The 18,349-nt window shown below is 35.4% G+C and overlaps 1 protein-coding gene across 1 annotated transcript; it reads left to right on the top strand.

The window, feature by feature from the left end:
* Positions 1-884: 884 nt before the first annotated feature.
* On the top strand, positions 885-16,813 carry LOC113226401. Its single transcript, XM_026459016.1, has 7 exons — positions 885-920; positions 1,746-1,829; positions 3,047-3,079; positions 6,750-6,785; positions 10,827-10,931; positions 14,457-14,684; positions 16,598-16,813. Exons 2-7 carry the CDS (start codon positions 1,752-1,754, stop codon positions 16,670-16,672), a joined length of 555 nt encoding a protein of 184 aa, XP_026314801.1. The 5' UTR covers positions 885-920; positions 1,746-1,751; the 3' UTR covers positions 16,673-16,813.
* The last annotated feature ends 1,536 nt before the right edge of the window (positions 16,814-18,349 follow it).

The following is an 18,349-nucleotide window of genomic DNA, read 5'->3' on the forward strand; positions in this document are numbered from 1 at the left end:
TTCCCACACATACTTTTCTCGCACGCAAGAGCGAGACAACGTCACCCAAGTGGTGACGCCTAGCGGACGAAGAAAACTCGCTGACGAAAGCCATGGGCGCACGCGCAAGTTTATTGTTAAAAATCATAGTCATACCATACTAAAGTGAAAACTATAGCGAACCAAGATCGCTCAACGCACCGGCGTAGAACGGCCACTCGATTGGTTTCAAGAGGTATTCTACCGTCCGCCATCTAAAATGCGACTAAGTGAAAAAATTTGAGATATCATTAAAAACCATAACCCAGTTTTAGAATATTGAAATTGTTTAATGATATTTCAGTTATGCATCGTTAGGGTAAGTTCCGAAAACTCGAACACGTTAACTAATTTTAACTGTTATTAAAGAGAATTTTGTACTCAATCGTTTGCTATTAAAAACGGATATTTCCCCATTTGTCACTGAGCCTCGTTTTAGTTAGTGGACGCCTGGACGGCAGTATAATGTTCCTAGCTTACCTACTCTTATCTGTTCCAATCAACCATACTTATTTATTCATATGGAGTCCACAAATCGAAGGAAGGCATCGTTTGCATTCCCCGCATGTTTGGCCGTTTTGGACTACCCGTAACTAAATCGAGCCACCAAAAATTATAGACTATTTTTACACAAAATACACCAACGCTGTAAAAACATTATGATATTCAATAAATATAAAACATTAATATTGTTTGACCTTATAGAAGCAATCACGTTTGAACGATGAAAAATAATGGTACTATTGGCCTCTGTGACAAATTACGTCATAAGGCATGTAATTGTCTGTAATTAAACCGGACAGATTTTACCTTTTTATGTAGTAATTATCAGCAAACTGAAAATTAACTGAATAGATTCAGTTGTGCAGGCCTTAGAATGGAGACGTAAGAAGAAATAGAAGGCAAGCATTATTAGAACTCGATTTTCACAACTATGTAGTAATAATAGCATAATAATTACTTATTATACAAGGCTGCGAAGTTGTTGTCTGACACGAAAGCTTGTATTGAAACCTGACCAAGCGAAGGAGTCTAAGAATTTTGAGCGCAGCCAGGGTTTCTAGACACGAGGCGCAAAACTTTGCTGCCCAGCGAAACACACAACTTTTTACCCCACTATAGTGAGGAAAATGGTAGATGTATGAAAAACAGTTGGACTGTAACAAATCAGTTTTAATAAACGAAATTACTTATCGTTGTCAATTTAATGTCAACATTAAAAAGAATAAAATATACCAACGGATTTATATTACATTAATAATGTACGACAATCGTGTAGTTGAACGTGTCATTATGTTTTTTTTTCATCAAAAGAAAAAGTTAGGTGCACCACAGTCCATCGTCAAGTTCGAATCTCTAAGACATTTTCCACGCTAGCCTGAAAAAAATACTTTTGCACGCAAATTTCTAATGAGAAAGAAAGATTTTCCGAGGTAGTGAGGTGAAAAACAATATATTTATCGATTCTTGACGCTGAAATTACTGTCTTTGGAATTTGAGTTGTAATTACAATAATTAAAATAAATTTAATTTGTTATGATTTCTTTTTCTCGTATATTTGTAACCAAACAGTTCGAAATTTAAAATGACTTTTTTAAATACTGCGATCGAAATAAATCGACAAGTACTTGCATTCAGTTCGGATTGGAAATTTCTGAGTAAGTCACTCATCTTTATCTCATCTGGTAGAAATTATAAGATTAACTATATGTGTGTTTCGTGTGCAGGGCAAAATGAACAAGATATTTTTCCTGGCAGCCGCCGCAGCCATTGCTTTTGGTTCATTGACATATTACATGTGGCATAACATGGTAAGACTATTGAAAATTGTAGTAAATTTTGATACAAACAAATTGATCGCCCTGTATCCGTTCCTAAGAACCACCTAAGATACAGGGTGAACGACGGTAATCCCGGCAGAAAGCTGAAGGGAAGCGTCGTGACGTTTCAAGGCAATTCACTAGATTACTACCATGGACCAACAACTCAAAAGAACTCCTATTCGTGATACAAGACATCGTAGTTGTTTAATTAGTACCTATTGGTACACCACATGTGGCGTCTACGTAACTAATTTGTTTTACTTTGACGAACTGTAATTGGACGTAGTTAAGCAAAAAGGATCCAATCCACAAAATTATCAACAAACGATTTATATGTACCAAACGGTTCCTAAAGTCTAACCTCTTAGATCAGAAAAAACATCCAACGTATAAACATAAATAAATATCTGTGGAATTACATAACATTTTAAGTTTTGAAAAAACAGTACAAAGTACTTACAAAAACTGACCTCAAACAAAAGTCATTCATCCCCTAGTTTGCCACCCTTAGAGGTAGAATATTTTCTTTAAATTTAAATGAAACCACATTTAAGGTACCCTATTTCCAACAAAAAAAAATATCAAAATCGGTTCCCGAACGCTTTGAAGAGTTATCGCGTAAAAAAACATATAGTCGAATCGAGAACCTCCTCCTTTTTGAAGTCGGTTAAAAATAAAACAAGAGTGAGAAACATTTTTAAACATCAAACTGCCATATCTCGAAAGTGAGATGTGCATTGGATCCTTTTTGTTTAACTACGTCCAAATTATCAAAGCTACTTTGATTTCTAATGATAACAAAGAAATCAACTAGATGGCGCTTATTGTAATAATGTTTATGGATACTGCCGGCTATTCTTTTATTTTGTTTAGGATTAGCGCCATCTACTCATATCAGCAAGCGTTAAATTATAAATTAGTCTGCAACACACAATGCCATCTATTGATATGAATATTTGTTCAGAAAATGATTTTATCATGGTCAATATTTGATACGCAGGATCCGAATGAAGCATCATACTTGACATTTTTTTTAATTTGGTCGACTATTACTTATTTGACAGTAATTTCTTTAGACGGATGTCGGACGGAGAGCAAGAGTAGATACCTGTTTCTAGAATTTCTTAGCACATAGTCCCATGCCATTGTTATACTAAACACTTTTATGTGTAATTATAATTTAATATAGATTTTTGGTTTTATAGAACAATAGCCCAAACGGCGAGGAGGAGAAAGCGGTAAGCGATCATATTAAACATTTCCTAACGATTGCGGCATATTAAAATTTACTGTGGTGAAAGAATTAGAGTTATCATTTTTACTTTTAGATTTAGAGAGCCGTTTAGATTTGACGCTCAAGGCAGTCTCCGATTGGGGTGATGCCAATCTTGTCAAATTTAACGCTACCAAAACGCAGGCGTGTCTATTCTCCACTAAACGGAGTCCCTTTGAGCTGACTCCGACTTTTCGTGATATATCCATACCAATAGCCGACCGTCTCTAGCTACTTGGAATGGACCTGTCGTCCAATCTGAACTTCGGCAGATATATTGAATCCATGGCCAAAAATGCAGCCAGGAAGCTTGGCATACTTTCCAGGGTGAGGCGTTACTTCACACCGGGACAGTTGCTTCAGCTGTATCAAGCACAAGTCCGGTCGTGTATGGAGTACTGTTGCCACCTTTGGGATGGCACTGCTATATATCAACTGGCCACCTTGGTTTCGATTGACAAGCGTGCCAAGAGCCTTATAGGTGACTCGGAATTAGTAGAGGCGAAGCTGCAGAGCCTTGAACACCGCCGTAAAGTTGCCTGCTTATTGGTATTTTACAGGATATATCACGGAGAGTGCGATGGAATTACACGATTTAATTCCGCCTTTCCCTTTCCATCGTCGGGGAACTAGGCGTAGGCTTGGCTTCCACCTCTATGTTGTGGATATTCCAAAGATTCGCACGAAGCGTTACGCTTCCACATTTATATGGCGAACGGCTATAGAGTGGAATTCACTGCCTGCAGACTTGTTCCCTGAACGTTATAACTTGGACCTTTTCAAGGTGAGAGCGAATAGGCATTATCTAGGTGTGCATGCTCCATCGTCAACCTCATCGTCACTTTCCATCACGTGAGATAGAGGTCAAATGCACACTTACATTAGAATAAAAAAAAAAATTATTTCGACTCATCCGTAGAGGACCTATGTACAACACTACTTGTTCGCAGGGCATAGTTCATTTCGGTCGTTCTTCTTCGCTTTGGATGTCAGATCGACCGTTGTTCGATTTTGTATTTCCGAAACGAATTAAGATATATAAATTTTCAAAACACCTTTACTTAGGCCTTAGTTTGAATAAGGATATTATTCTCGTAACGTACGTATTCTATCGGACACTGTTCTTCGGATTAGTCGATTTGTGTAATGGAAAATAGTCACACGTGTGTCAACAATCTCACTTGCTATTTAGCGACGATCTTCTTGTCATATCAATGGCATAGCACACTATACTAATCTGCCCTCTTTGCCATATCTCAGAACCAGTGGTCGGAATTCAGGGAGTTAATTTACCCAAATTATGAACGATTTCTTAGTAGGGACATACCCATTTCTTCACCAATGCGTATAAAATTTCTTTTTTTACTGTTTATTTTCTAAACATTCCAAAATGTATGTTGTCTCGTGTTTATTATTCAAAGGGTAAAACTATTTAAATACTCGTACGTAAGCACCTATAGAAACACGACCGATTTTTAATATTATTTTTTGAAACAATAATTCGTAGCAAATACGTAATATTAAATAATAATTGAGTACATTTCAATAAATGACACGCATATTCAAATGTAATCAGTTCCGGGAAGTCCCAGGATTTATAGAGGGAAAGAATGATGTGGATCATTCCTTAGTTCAGCTAGATTAACTTCCTTAGTTCCGATCACAGCTCATAACTAACGCATTTCCATTTTGGTAACTTTCGATAAAGGCATTTCTTGTTAATAAATGTTATTATGACTTACATGAATTTTTTGATGATACACATGATGACAAATAACAATAATAATACAAATAAAAATACTTCAACATCTCTCATTAATAATTATTGAAATTAATGTATTGCATAAAGTATCTTTTCCATTACTAATTAAGAACAATGCAATGAAATAATGTGATACAATAATTTAATGTTATGATGTTATATTGGAATGTAATAATTTAATATAATTAAATAGTGTGATTTATGAATTTAGCCCTCAGATGTCGCCCTTACAGGGCGTCACGTATCAATGTTCCATTTTAAATTTGTAATGTGATATTCAATAAACAATTAATTGAAATTGAAATTGGAATATTTTTTTTTTTTTAAATGTTATTTGCGATATGTTGTTTGAAACTAAATAAGATATTAAAAAAGAACCGCTTGTAGGTCTCCTTACAATGATTTCAGATATGTCATTTGGAGACGATTAAACCACACAAGGCTTTGGTTGGTGCCGCATAACAATGAATAAGTGTTAAATCGACCACTTTGGAATATATAGTAAAATTGAAAATATACATTGATTACTGTACGGTGTCAAAACACAATTTCTAAAAATTTTCGCGATAGAAAAAAACACAAACTTACCTCGAAATGTTACAAGAAAACCGCTGCATTCATTACGTACTTTACATAAGCCAATTTTTTTTTATATTAACTGAACTAAATAGAACGCGTGTAGTATACGAGATACATTTTTTAAATGGCTTTAATTTCTTTTATAAAAAATTAAATTCTGAACTAAAGCCAGTGTCCATGACCCTCGATGGATCGAGCATCAGCGACACTGCTTTTTTTGTTCAACCGTATTAATACGGGAAAAATTTGAATTCGAACTGAGGTAGTCTACTATATAGGAGGTATCTACCCTTAACTAAATTTCTCTAAAAATGTCAATCACGTTTATGATAAGAAGTATTGTGGTGGGTACAGCAATATTACCGGGTTCAGTTTAAAACAACCAGTTGTGCTGCCTTTGCACGAGTTGAACTCCAAACAGGGCATGCGTATTTGCCAGCAGAAAATTAAAGTGCCGGCCCAGTAGTACGTGCAACACTTGGTGGGAACGAGATGCTGCAGTAAGTTATTGCGTGAATATACCTTTAGCTACAATGACATCAATGTTGCACTCATTATGACAATAGCTTCGTTCTTGCGCTGGTCTCACCCATCTACGGCGTGTGACTTTTCTTCTTCATCTTGCCGAAGGACGTTCCATGTTTGTGTAATCACTTCTTGTTTAACATTGAGTTGTGGCTGTACTGAATCTGTCATCACCACGTCTTGGAATATGTCGTATCTATTTCCATTACAGCTTCGTTATACGATGTCTAGGACCTTAGCTCGTCTTTGGAAATTGGAACTCAATTTCTATCCATGCCACGTTCCATAGCTCTCTGTGTACACAGTTTTTTATGTGAGCCTTCATCACCGAATGTCATGGTGGGCAGGAAACATTGGTTGAACAAGCGGATCTTCAAGTTATGTGGAGTAATCACCAATTCCAGAAATGTCATCCAACTCACAATATCCAGTTTTCAATTTGTTTTTTCTACTATTTATATTTATGCAAAAAACAAACACAAAAAGTTCATAGATAAACTGTCATACTAGGTAAGCCTGTTGTACGAGTTAACCCCTTGTTATTTTTAATATTCCTACGCTTAAAAATTTAGAAAGGTTATATTTTATTCACATCTGCCATCGGTTGGTAAACAACATAACTATACAGTTTCTCTTAATGAGTCAATCATGCTTTATCATAGTTTATAGTGGTGCTCACATTTGTTGATCCAAGTTTAAGATGATCCACAGTTTCAAACCTTTGGGTCAAAGATGAAATGTGACCATTAATATCTGTTATTTTTTATAGGCACGTGCTGATAGCTGTGATTTATTGTATAATACGGTACGTAAGTACTAAATTTTAATTGGTTCAATTTTTTTATATAATTATTAGTAAAAAATTAGTTCTATTAATTATGCTTGAATACGTATTGTGTAGTGTGAAACCAGGGACCCCTTATCATCTCCATCTCTTCGTTCTACCTACATGAACTGTATTCTTTACCTTCGCCACACGAGTGTCGAATGCTTACATACATGTGACGCGTCACAGGAGCAACCGAAGCCGACGTTCACTTTGATATCTACATCAAAGTGAACGTCGACTTCGGTTGCTCCTCCATGTCCGAGTGCAACTTGCTGTTGGACTACAACCGCTGTCTCATCACCAGGCTCGCTGACTATCAGGTCAGGCATATAGAAAGCAGTGAATCACTGCTTTCTGGTCCTCTGACTTCATTCTCCATCATTAAGGGCCGAGGCCTCCAACTTCATACCTCCATCTTCTCCTATCCTCATCTACATACTATATCACTCACTCACCTTACTGTAGAATACTCTAACATTCCCATATTTTTTATGTATATAAATGTATATTCTTAACTTGAATAAATAAATACAATTTTATTCGTTTCATTACATAGCTCTTTATCCCTTCAAAATGTCGTACGTAGGGCGCACTATAAGTTTCCGGAATGAATAAGAAAAAAATACTATAAATGGTCAGAAATGAATTTATTGTTTCTCAAAATATTCTCCGTTTGTTAATGTACTTTTTCATACGAATGAACCAATTTTTAAAATATTTATGCCACTCCTCCGTGACAATCTCTGAAACATATTTTTCATACTCTTCGACAGCCTCTTCGGGTGACGAAATTCGTTGACCGTGTAACTGGTTCTTAATTTTTGGAAATAAATAAAAGTCACAAGGTATCAAGTCGGGACTGTACGTGGGATGGCTCATAAGGTAAACGTTGTTCACCTTCAATAATTCATTTGTCTGTCTGGCCGTGTGAGAACTGGCATTATCGTGGTGCAAGATGATACGGCGTTTATGGTTATTTTTACGGAGTTTGTCAATAACTTCCAGCAAACAAATGGTCGTGTACCAATCTCTATTCACGGTACAACGATCCTCCAAAGCAACAGTAGCCACGTGTCCAGTTTTATTAAAAAAAGAAGCAATCATCCGCTTAGAGGCACTTTGCACGTGCGCCACTTTGGTTGGTTTCGGCTCATCTCTAAAGATCCATACGCTCGATTGCTGCTTTGTTTTGGGATAGTAACTATAAATCTATATTTCGTCACCTATAGTAACAGGTGACGAAATATAGATTTATAGTTATTAATTATAGTTCTACGTCAAATTTGACGCCCCTTCGTTGAATCTGGTAAGCATGGCATTGCACCAAGTGACGCGATCCGTTTTTTGAGCCTCAGCCAAATTGTGTGGGATCCATCGAGTGCACACCTTTTTCACACCCAAATGTTCGTGTAGCATTGATTGTACTTGACTCATGCCTATGCCTAAAGATGCCCAAACCTCACGGTATGTCACATGCCTGTCTGTTTTGAACATACGGCGCACAGCATCGATATTTTTGTTGTTCACAGCAGTGGACGAGGGACCATCACGAAATTCGTAACTAAGATTCACACGACCGCGTTTGAATTCTGCAAACCATTCATCGCCAAAAGCAGTTTGAAGCCGAGCAAAGCTCTGATGAGCTGTTAAATTACACTTAAAGTCGTAGCAAATCATACTACGAAAATTTTCACGAGTTATAGGATATAGACATCCAATTTGTAAAATGACGCCACAACGGAAACTTATAGTGCCCCCAATGTACATGGTTAATATTTGAATAATATTACAAGGATTAACATTGGTTGTCTACCAATTTCTAAAATGACGCCACAATGTAAAAACAAGTGACAGTCAGATGGAACAAACTGTATTCTACAGCCAAAGAGGTCCATTTTCAAATGTTGTAATTACTTTTTAAATATTGTTTATGTAAGTGGCCAGTTCCGGAAACTTATAGTGCGCCTATTGTGATCAGAGATCGGTATTAAACAAAGTATATTTACATAAATGTCAAGAAATAATGCTCAGAGTGTACAATAATCCAATATTAATTATCATTTAGATTTCGTTTTACATAGTAGGAGTAGTCACCTCCCGTACGCTTCCCGTATGTCTTTTATAATTCTCTTTCCCTGGTTATCATCATTCAACTGTGGTACTGCTTTTTCTATAAAAGTTTCGTTCCTTTTTTTCGACCTAAAAGATGATCGAAAAAAAGGGCTTGGGAAGGGAGGGAACCACAATTACATTTGGTCACAAAGTGAAGAATTCCCCGTAGACCAACAAAATTAATTACCCCAGTACATCAAGCAAGAACCAATTTAGAAAAGTACGTCTACCTCCTCCTCGTCCATCGCCCATAATACTAATCAAGTGGCCACCAAGGGAATTGATATGATTGATTATGATTACTCATATTTCTATTACTAACCACGCTCTCTCATACCTACGACTTTTATTCCAACTTTGTTACCGTATCTGTGATCTGTGGAATTGCCCTTCCTGAATCTATTCGACAATCGCCTTCACGTGATTCCTTCAGTTAACGTGTCAAGGATCACTTCCTTAACTCTAAAGTGCTATTCCTTCATTTATTTCTCGTAGGAATTAAATACTGTTATATCTCATTTGAAAAATAATAATGGTTATCGTAAGATAATGCATATTATCATAAGTTTGGCACTGCCGCCGTTAGTTGACAGAGCGGTTTCACATTCAACACGATTCCTAAAAAGTTTCGCGATAGAAAAAAACACAAACTTACGTCGAAAATTTACAAGAAAACTGCCGATACCGAAAATTCAATAGGTGCTTTACATATGGGCTTTTTTATATCAACTGAATTAAACAGAATACGTATAGGATACGATATACGTTTTTCAAATGGCTATAATTTCGTTTGTAAAAAAAATAATTCTGAAATAAAGTCAGTGTCCCTGTCGCTCGACCCAAGCAAAATAAACCATATTAGTACGTGAAAAACTTTTATACGAGCTGAGGTTGTATCGACTATAAAAGAAATGAAATTAACAATATATCTCTTGCGGTAACTTCATGCCTTATTCACTTCGGAAAAAAATAAAAATAGTGACACATCGGCTTTTTCTGCCAGCTGGAATCAATATTATCCACATTCATTTACTAGTACTGTAGTACGAGTAGGTGTAAAGGGTAGTAGAGGCTTGCTCGGCGAGCTTTACTACGTCCAGGAATCAAACGATTAAATTTATTGAAGAAGACTTGGTTTATTGTACAGAAGCTTACAATAGGCTTACAAGTGTGTCCAATAAAAGGGTTTCGTCCCGTTGGTTTCATTCAAGCGCGGCGCAGAGTCCGCGACAAATCCCGATGAGAGCAAATCTTACAAAAAGACACTGACTCTAATGTGCTCTCGTAACTTGTCCCGGAAGATGGGCGCGAGTTCCAAATGCTTCCTTAGTAATGAGGATAACCGTAGAAATCGTTGCAAATGCAATCGTTGAATCAATCAACTATAACAATAGACAAGGAGAAGAATAGACCAAATCAAATTTCAGACAAAATACTAGTGACAGGTCATTCATTACATTAAGGAAAATCTTAACACCGCGATTCAGAAATTGCGGTTTCTTTGCCAATGGCATCTGGTGGTAAACATTGGAACTATTGTTACAAATGTTGCTAAAGTTATGACGGTACATACAGTACTTATTATGTAGTGTATTAATGAAGACATTCTTTGGTTGCACCACTTTTGCATCTGTCGTCACGTGCAGTAGTCGTGCAGCTACAGGGTGCTGCACAAATTTTCTTAGTATGCTTAGAAACACTGCAGCACCACAGTCGTGACACGCACGCGCCACTTTTGCAGTATTGTATGAAAATTTGTAATCGCGCGGCTGCAGTTCTACACAAGCATTGGATGCATCCTAAGGCTGCATGGAAGTCTGCCGATTGGCTTCCTAATAAAGATTAATTCTCTGTAATGTTATGTTCAATAAAGAATATTTAATCCATTATTACATTCTATTTCAGGAACCTTACACAGAATGTTGTGACTATAGCACAGTAAACATAGATGCAATGGAAAATTTAGGATCACTGATCGAATGCTTTACTACATTTAAATATTCACTTGGCGTATGTATAACAGCTTTGTTATTTCTCTATGTTGTCCAACTGGTTTAGGATACCACGCCAATCACCTGGTCGCAAACTAGGGAATTTCCAGATGCAGGAGCAGTACCCGAAACTGTAGAAAAGTTCATTTCTCAAATTGGTCTTACTGGAAATCGAACCCGGGGCTTTCCCATCCAGGGCCCACAGTACAAACCAATGTGCCGAGGACATCGCATACATTGTGTAATACATAAATATTAGTCGGAGTGATTTATAGTTCAAATGTAAGGACAACTACTAACAACTCCAACTGGGTAAGGTCCAGAGCATATGGCGCCGGTGTCGTTTGAATTTGTTCAGTTTATTCAATCATCTGCCGTAGCGCCCACACTGCAGACCAGGGTCATAGCCAGGGTCATGGTCAGAGTCATTGCGAATATCGCTTCCGCATCCGCGGATAATCAGCATTCATCGATGCTGATATTCATTGAGGATGTTTAAGTCGTGACATGACCTAAAGGGCACGCTGGAATAATTTACAAAACTTTCAGAAAGACTGTTAGCCGAAAAAGCAGCAAAACCACAGATATCTAAATATTTAAATTTTTGTGAGCTCAATAACTGTTGTTTTTAGAATATAACTTCGATAAAATTCTACAACGATGAAACTGAGCAGATTGATTCTTTTGTTAATAAATGTCACAAAAACATTGAAATAATATTTTATTACAATAGCAAGAAATGTAAAGCTTTTTCATGTAGATAGATTCAGTGAGGATCATCGAGTATATAACCAGTAATAGAGACGAAATAAGTGCCATATATTCCTGGTAACACATTAGCGATACAGCTGTTATAAATATCAACTCCCGTTTTCACTGAAATATAGACAGGCCAACTACTGATCTGCGCGTACGTCTCCGTATATTCCAAAAAATATTTCGTATTTATTGTAATAAAGATAATATCTCTAACAATGCCGTGCTGTTCTATTCGGTGGTGTGAGAAAAACAGCAAAACGTCTAATTACAAAACAAATGTAATAACATTTCATCGGTAATGAAATATTAAATATGTAATTTTGCAATTTTCGTCCATTATAGCAAAGCTCAAGTCAACTGGTCGTATGAATTGAAACAGTTGACGACACTCATTGACGACACCGGTCTGTTGTTTCGAACTCGGGCTAGCCAATCGGAGCGCAGTTGTCACAGTATTGATATGGCAGAATAGTTTTCAAACAAATTAAATGACATTTCCTCTCTATTTCTGGTTATATACTCGATTTTTTTAAATACATAAAATCAGCATACGCATTTGCAACCGCTGATGTGTAATAAACCTTTATCACTATCAACAATAGTGCATATCGTTTGGCCGCCGAGATATTTACATCTTATGTTTTTTTAATAATTTCAATTATTTTTTTTATAATATCGAGTGACGGGACGAACAAGTTGTATGCCTGGTGGTGACCGACCTTTTTTTTTTTTTTTTTTTTTATATAACAATTGCAGTGACACCGCGCCCGTCATCAAGAGACATAAGTTGCCAAGTCCCATGTGCCTGCAATTACACCAGCACCCTTACCCTTCAAAACCGGAACGCAATAACTGCTTGGCGGCAGAAATAGGCCTGGTAGATAGTACTTCCCTGGATGAACTCTTTCACAAGGAGCTCTACTAATGCTAATCGTGCTACATTCGGCATTAAGTTTTTTATTTTTTTATCAGTACGACTGTAGGCGAACCTTTTTGCAACAGCCAGTAGAATACAACATACTGAAAATGAAATTTCGGTTTCAAAATGGCGTATATTCGTTTTTTAAACAAACATCGTGAAAACCTAAGAACTAAAAAAAAGAAAAGTATGGTACCATATTACTAATAACAGTTCTTATTAAAAGCTAGTACGATACAATACCATGTTACAAATATAATAGTTCATATTAAAAATAACGATTAACTGTATTAAAATACAAAGCAAATTGGGTAACAAGTATGCAATACATACATACATATATAGACATACTTTATTTGCTTATACTTTATTTATAATAAGTATAAATTTATTAGACAATATCACATACGTTGCTCGCAGATCTACTAGGGTGAATTTCACTTTTGAATTTCAATGGCACTTTTTGAGTGATTTTTGTAAAACCCTTTTTTCTTCTGGTTTTAACGTCCTAAACTTACAAATAAGTTCAAGCAATATCAATAATTATAAAATCACAGAAATATTTAAGTTAAATACAACAAAAAACGATATTTTCGGTCACACGAATGAGATTGCAGTAACACGAATGATTTTCTCATAAACATAAATGAAAAAGACGGCACAGCAATGGGAAATTATTATTACAACACACATTTTATCGTTCACAAAAGAATATTTAACAACATTTAACATATAACAAATATTTTAATATAACTTCTTGTGCCAAAATCCTTCTCATCCATGTAAGACCATCTATCTACCTATATGTAATTAATTAATAAATCTAAATAAGTATTTTGTTAATGTTATATAAGCTTTGTTGTACATCAATATATCATCATCAGCATCATCATCATGATCACCATTATCATCAGCATCATTACCATTCACATCACCATCACAATCATGGTCATCATCACCACCATCATCATCGTTGCCACCGTCATCACCACCACTATCACCATCTAATTGTTATATTTCAAGTAAATGCTTGGCTTAAAGTAACTATTTGCCTTAAATGTAGACAAGAATGAGAGCGACAACAACGATATTATGGATACATTTTTAAAGTGATTTTAAAGTTCCCTTTGTCTAATTGATGCACAATAAAATTTATAAAACAATTACTTAATACTTATTTAGATAGATTGCTTTACATGAATGAGAACGATTTAGTCATTAGAGCTGTAATTGGTATTTAAGTCAATTTTTTGCTATAAACGGAGATGCACAGGTTACTTTACTGTGTACACTTCAATCCGAAAGGAGCCCCTTCACACGTGTGCGAAGGATGAAGGTGATGCGGTATGAACCTTTGTTATTAGGAGGCTTTTAGTTGAATTGACACTAATTATTTATTATATAAGTATTCCCAGGAAAACATGTTTGTTTATAAAAATTGGAAAGTTACGGTATGTTTTCGACATGTAAGTTATTAGAGTTTATCCTCGATTTCGAGCAACTCATTAGTTAGATTACCATTTTTTTCGTTTTATTAAAATACGTTAAGATTTCATGGTTTTTTTTTTTCATTTAATTAACCAATTTTGTGAGAGAGACGTTGTTCTTATAATTAACCCTATCGATCGATGCAATAAAAGTGCAGGGTGCATTTTGTTTTCAGATTAAAGCGGGTTCGATTCCCGCATGTTGCTAGAAATTTTCGAAAATCAATGAATGCAGTTTTATTTCTTTTAAAAAATAAAGGAATGTTTCCTTTAAGTAAAAATTTCTATCTCCAGTATTTAGAGTACTTTCCCTCCATGTGGCATTACAAATTTCCACCCTGTATACTATAAATATATTAATAAAATAATTTAATTTCAGTGCAAAATGGATATGTGTCTGGGTGAGCACTTGGGTTACATCAACACGGAAGGTCACTTAAACAGGGAAATGATGTCTAAAAAATTCAAAGATGTGTTTTCACTAATGACCAAGGTTTCGGAGCCTGTTCTTGCAAAGTGTATACTTGGCAATCCTTTAAATTATGGTGGTCCCGATATATGCGAACTTACGAGGGTGCGATACTGCTTCATGACACACTTTCTTGCGGTAAAATTCTTATTAAAGTGAAATAGTATTGTGATTGCGTTTAGATATCTTCTGATTGCATTATCAATTAAAAAACAAGTTCGATTCGCATTTTTAACCGATTTCAAAAAAAGGAGGAGGTATGCAATTCTACTGTATTTTTTATGTGAATGTTATGCGATTACTCCGGCTTCAGTTTTTTGACATTAAATAATTATACCTCTTTTATAAAAAAAAACAACTTGAATTGTTCAACCAACACATACCGACTCATCTGTAGAACAAAGATCTATATGATAGAGTCCTTGTTTTCAGGACATACTACATTTCGTTCGGTCTTCTTCGCTGTAGATGTCAGATCGACCGTTGTTGGATTTTATATTTCCGAAACGAAATAAGATATATAAATTCTCAAAACATCTTTACATAGGTTTTAGTTAGATTAACGATATTATTCTCGAAACGTTCTTAATCTCTTTTTGCTATATTTGCACACACACACACACACACACACACACACACACACACTCACCCAAACTGACACATAGATTAATTTATTTTTAGTCTGAAAAGTTAAAAGTTGATGTATTAACTTAAATTTTTGGTAGTTGTTGTTGAACACCAGTTTAGAAACTGAAGTAGTTTCGTTCAAAATGTTTAAATAACATAAGAGCAATATATGCCTATTACTATTATAGAAGAGCGGTGCTTCCTGATGCAGGTCCTACCAAGCCTAAAAAGAAACATCAGCCCCTGAATTATGCCATGTAAAATGAACAAATAAAACATTTCATTTTTATTATAATAGTTTGTGGAATTACAACAATTTGCCAAGATTTATTGGAAATTTTTTTAACGGAAAATGATTGAAATCCAATACACCTGATTTATCCCCTAGAATACCTTGCACTACCCTTAGAATATCTTCAAAATAAAATGAGACCAATACTGAAGTAGCTGCTCTCCTTTCAAAAAAAAAGAATCATAACAATCGGTTCACAAACGTCCGAGTATATCAGAAAATATGGCATACGTTGATCTCGAAGTAAGTAAAGCACTTGTGTTATGGAAATCAGAAACAGCGACGGCACCACAAACACTCAAACTCAAGATAATAATTATATTAAAGTTAGTTTTTTCTACATCGAACCCGGGACCTCGAAGATGGCGACACAATGAAATCTAGTATGCGAGTCACTCGACCACGGGGTTCGTCAAAAACGATTTAAGAACCTCCTCCTTTTTCCAAGTCGGTTGAAACACCCATTTGCTGGTACTATACCCTCATCATCATATTAGTGTTACACATTTCAGTTCATAATTACATACTGTACGTTTTGCTTATGAATGTATGATTACGACGGCAAAACAGAAACTTTCTTAGCCCGGAAGAATTTAAACAAGAACTCTTTGGTATTCATATTAGGAACTTCTTATGCATTTGTCATATATGTTTTTAAAAAATGGCGGCATTTTGAAAACTATGTGATATAAAACAATGATCTCAGTCAGCAACATAATTATCTCGCGCCACACCTTAGTATTGCTTCAAGAAGTATCAAATGTATTTATTAAATTTTTATTGAATTGATATTCAATTATTTTTTGTGAATTCACTCCACTAGTTTGTTATAATTATTAATACAAAGATCGAACACTCAGAAAAAACACTCAGAAAAAATTCCGTGTGAGAGTGAGAGTGTTCGATCTTTGTATTAATAATTATAACAAATGTATTTCTGTTTATAATATTGTCTGTGCAATCTTTTCTTGTAATTCACGTAAACATTATAGAGATTTGGTTATAATTTCGCCTGGTATGTACATATTAATAGAGGCAACATAACTATGCTCTTGTCGATAATGACGTAACACTCGGTAGAAGAAGCATTATATCTAAGATTATAACATTTTATTTTGTTTTTTTTTTTCAGTTTTGCCCAAGCCAACGTTCATCAGTAAGCTGTAAAAATTTAAGAGATTCGGCTTTGTCATGTATATCAGTGTAATTAAACCAATGTACTTTTTAAAAAGCTTCCAGGAAGAAAATAAAAAAGTTTTTAAAAGAATATTTTTGTAATACATTAATAAAAACAACAATATTATTTCAGAGAATTTTGGTTGCTTATCACAAAGTAAAGATTAAGTTAGCGTAGGCTTATTTTGTAATATACTTAAAAAAATACTTTTGGGATCATTGACTTACAATTATATGGACGTCGGGTCCGCGCTAAAAAGTGTCCGCACTTGTAAGGCGCTAAAATCGTATACAGAGCGCGACACTCCGCTTTAGTCTTCATTTGTTCTACTGACAGCGCGATACTGCGATGACATAACAATTTAAATTTCGAATAGGTTGACTTGGGACATTTTTTTCGTGGTTTTTGTATTAGACCCGTCGTCCATTTATTTGTAAGTCAATGTTTGGGATTGTAAAAATTCGAGCCAAGTTTATTTTGGGCAAATGTTCTTTCGGACTTCTGATAGGTAATTCCAAGCCGTAAATCGACTACAATATTTTATTAGTTATAAGTGAGATCCGTAGAAGAGCGAAAGTCAAGGCTTAAAAGTATTAGCAAGTTGAAGTGGCAGTGGGCACGGCACATAGCTCGTAGAACTGACGGCCGTTGGGCCAGAAAGGTTTTCAAATGGAGACCACAAACTGGTAGGCGTTCAGTGGGACGGCCCCCTACTAGAAGGACGGATGACTGATAAGGGTGGCGGGTAACCGATGAATGCACGTCGCGTCCAATCGGCTAGTCTGGAAATCTTTGGGGGAGGCAGTTCAGCTGCTGTTTAGCAGGGGAAATACCCGCGGTTTCCCGGTTATCCCGATACAAAAAAAATCAAAGATGGCGATAGATTTGACAATATCATGTAATTAGCGTTTTAAGTTTATCATTCTGTTTGTTGGCCTCTTAGAAGATAGAAAAAAACAAAGGAAATAAGCTGCCCTACCTACGGAATAAACGTACCTACCTAAACCAAAAATGTCCACCACAAATGGCGGATTTAGTGTTGTACCATAATCATAGATAAGTCAATATCGACATGCAAATGTATGGCTTGAATGTTGAAACTGTTGTTACTGTGTTTTATGTTTGCAATTTTGTGTAGTTTACTGTAATCAAAGTACGATTAATACTAGGCTATTATTACTAGGCAAGTAATGAGTCATTTTAATCAAAATTAAATATAAAGTTATTTACCAATAAATGTAACGATGGAATTGCATTATCATGTAATCTAGTTACTTCAAAGTGGAGCAAACAAATGGAGATGGTATTTGATCCAATGCTTGTGTTCGGCAGTCCTATAATTTCCAACCATTCTTTCTTTCTTTTTTCATTTGTAGGTGAAATTTAAAAATAATAATAATTAAATAATAAAAATCTCGCAGTGAATTGTTTTATTAACAGAATATCGATAATATGTCTGCTTTCTAGAACAACACTATCTCAAAATAATCGTTATCAACAATCATCAAAATATACTAACAAACAGACAATCTAAAGTTACCAAAGCAAAATTCTAAGAAATAAACCACTTAAATGAATCTAATTACATGAGATATTTGGGTATGTTTATAGTTAGAAAAATGACACATGCCTTTGCTATGTAACATTCGGCTGATTTCCGATTTTCTACTGCCGCATCCCTTAATGCTGCAGCGACGCATTTTTTTT

The sequence above is a fragment of the Hyposmocoma kahamanoa genome, unplaced genomic scaffold (genome assembly GCF_003589595.1).
Source record: "Hyposmocoma kahamanoa isolate Upper Pololo Valley unplaced genomic scaffold, ASM358959v1 190, whole genome shotgun sequence".
NCBI lineage: Eukaryota > Metazoa > Arthropoda > Insecta > Lepidoptera > Cosmopterigidae > Hyposmocoma > Hyposmocoma kahamanoa.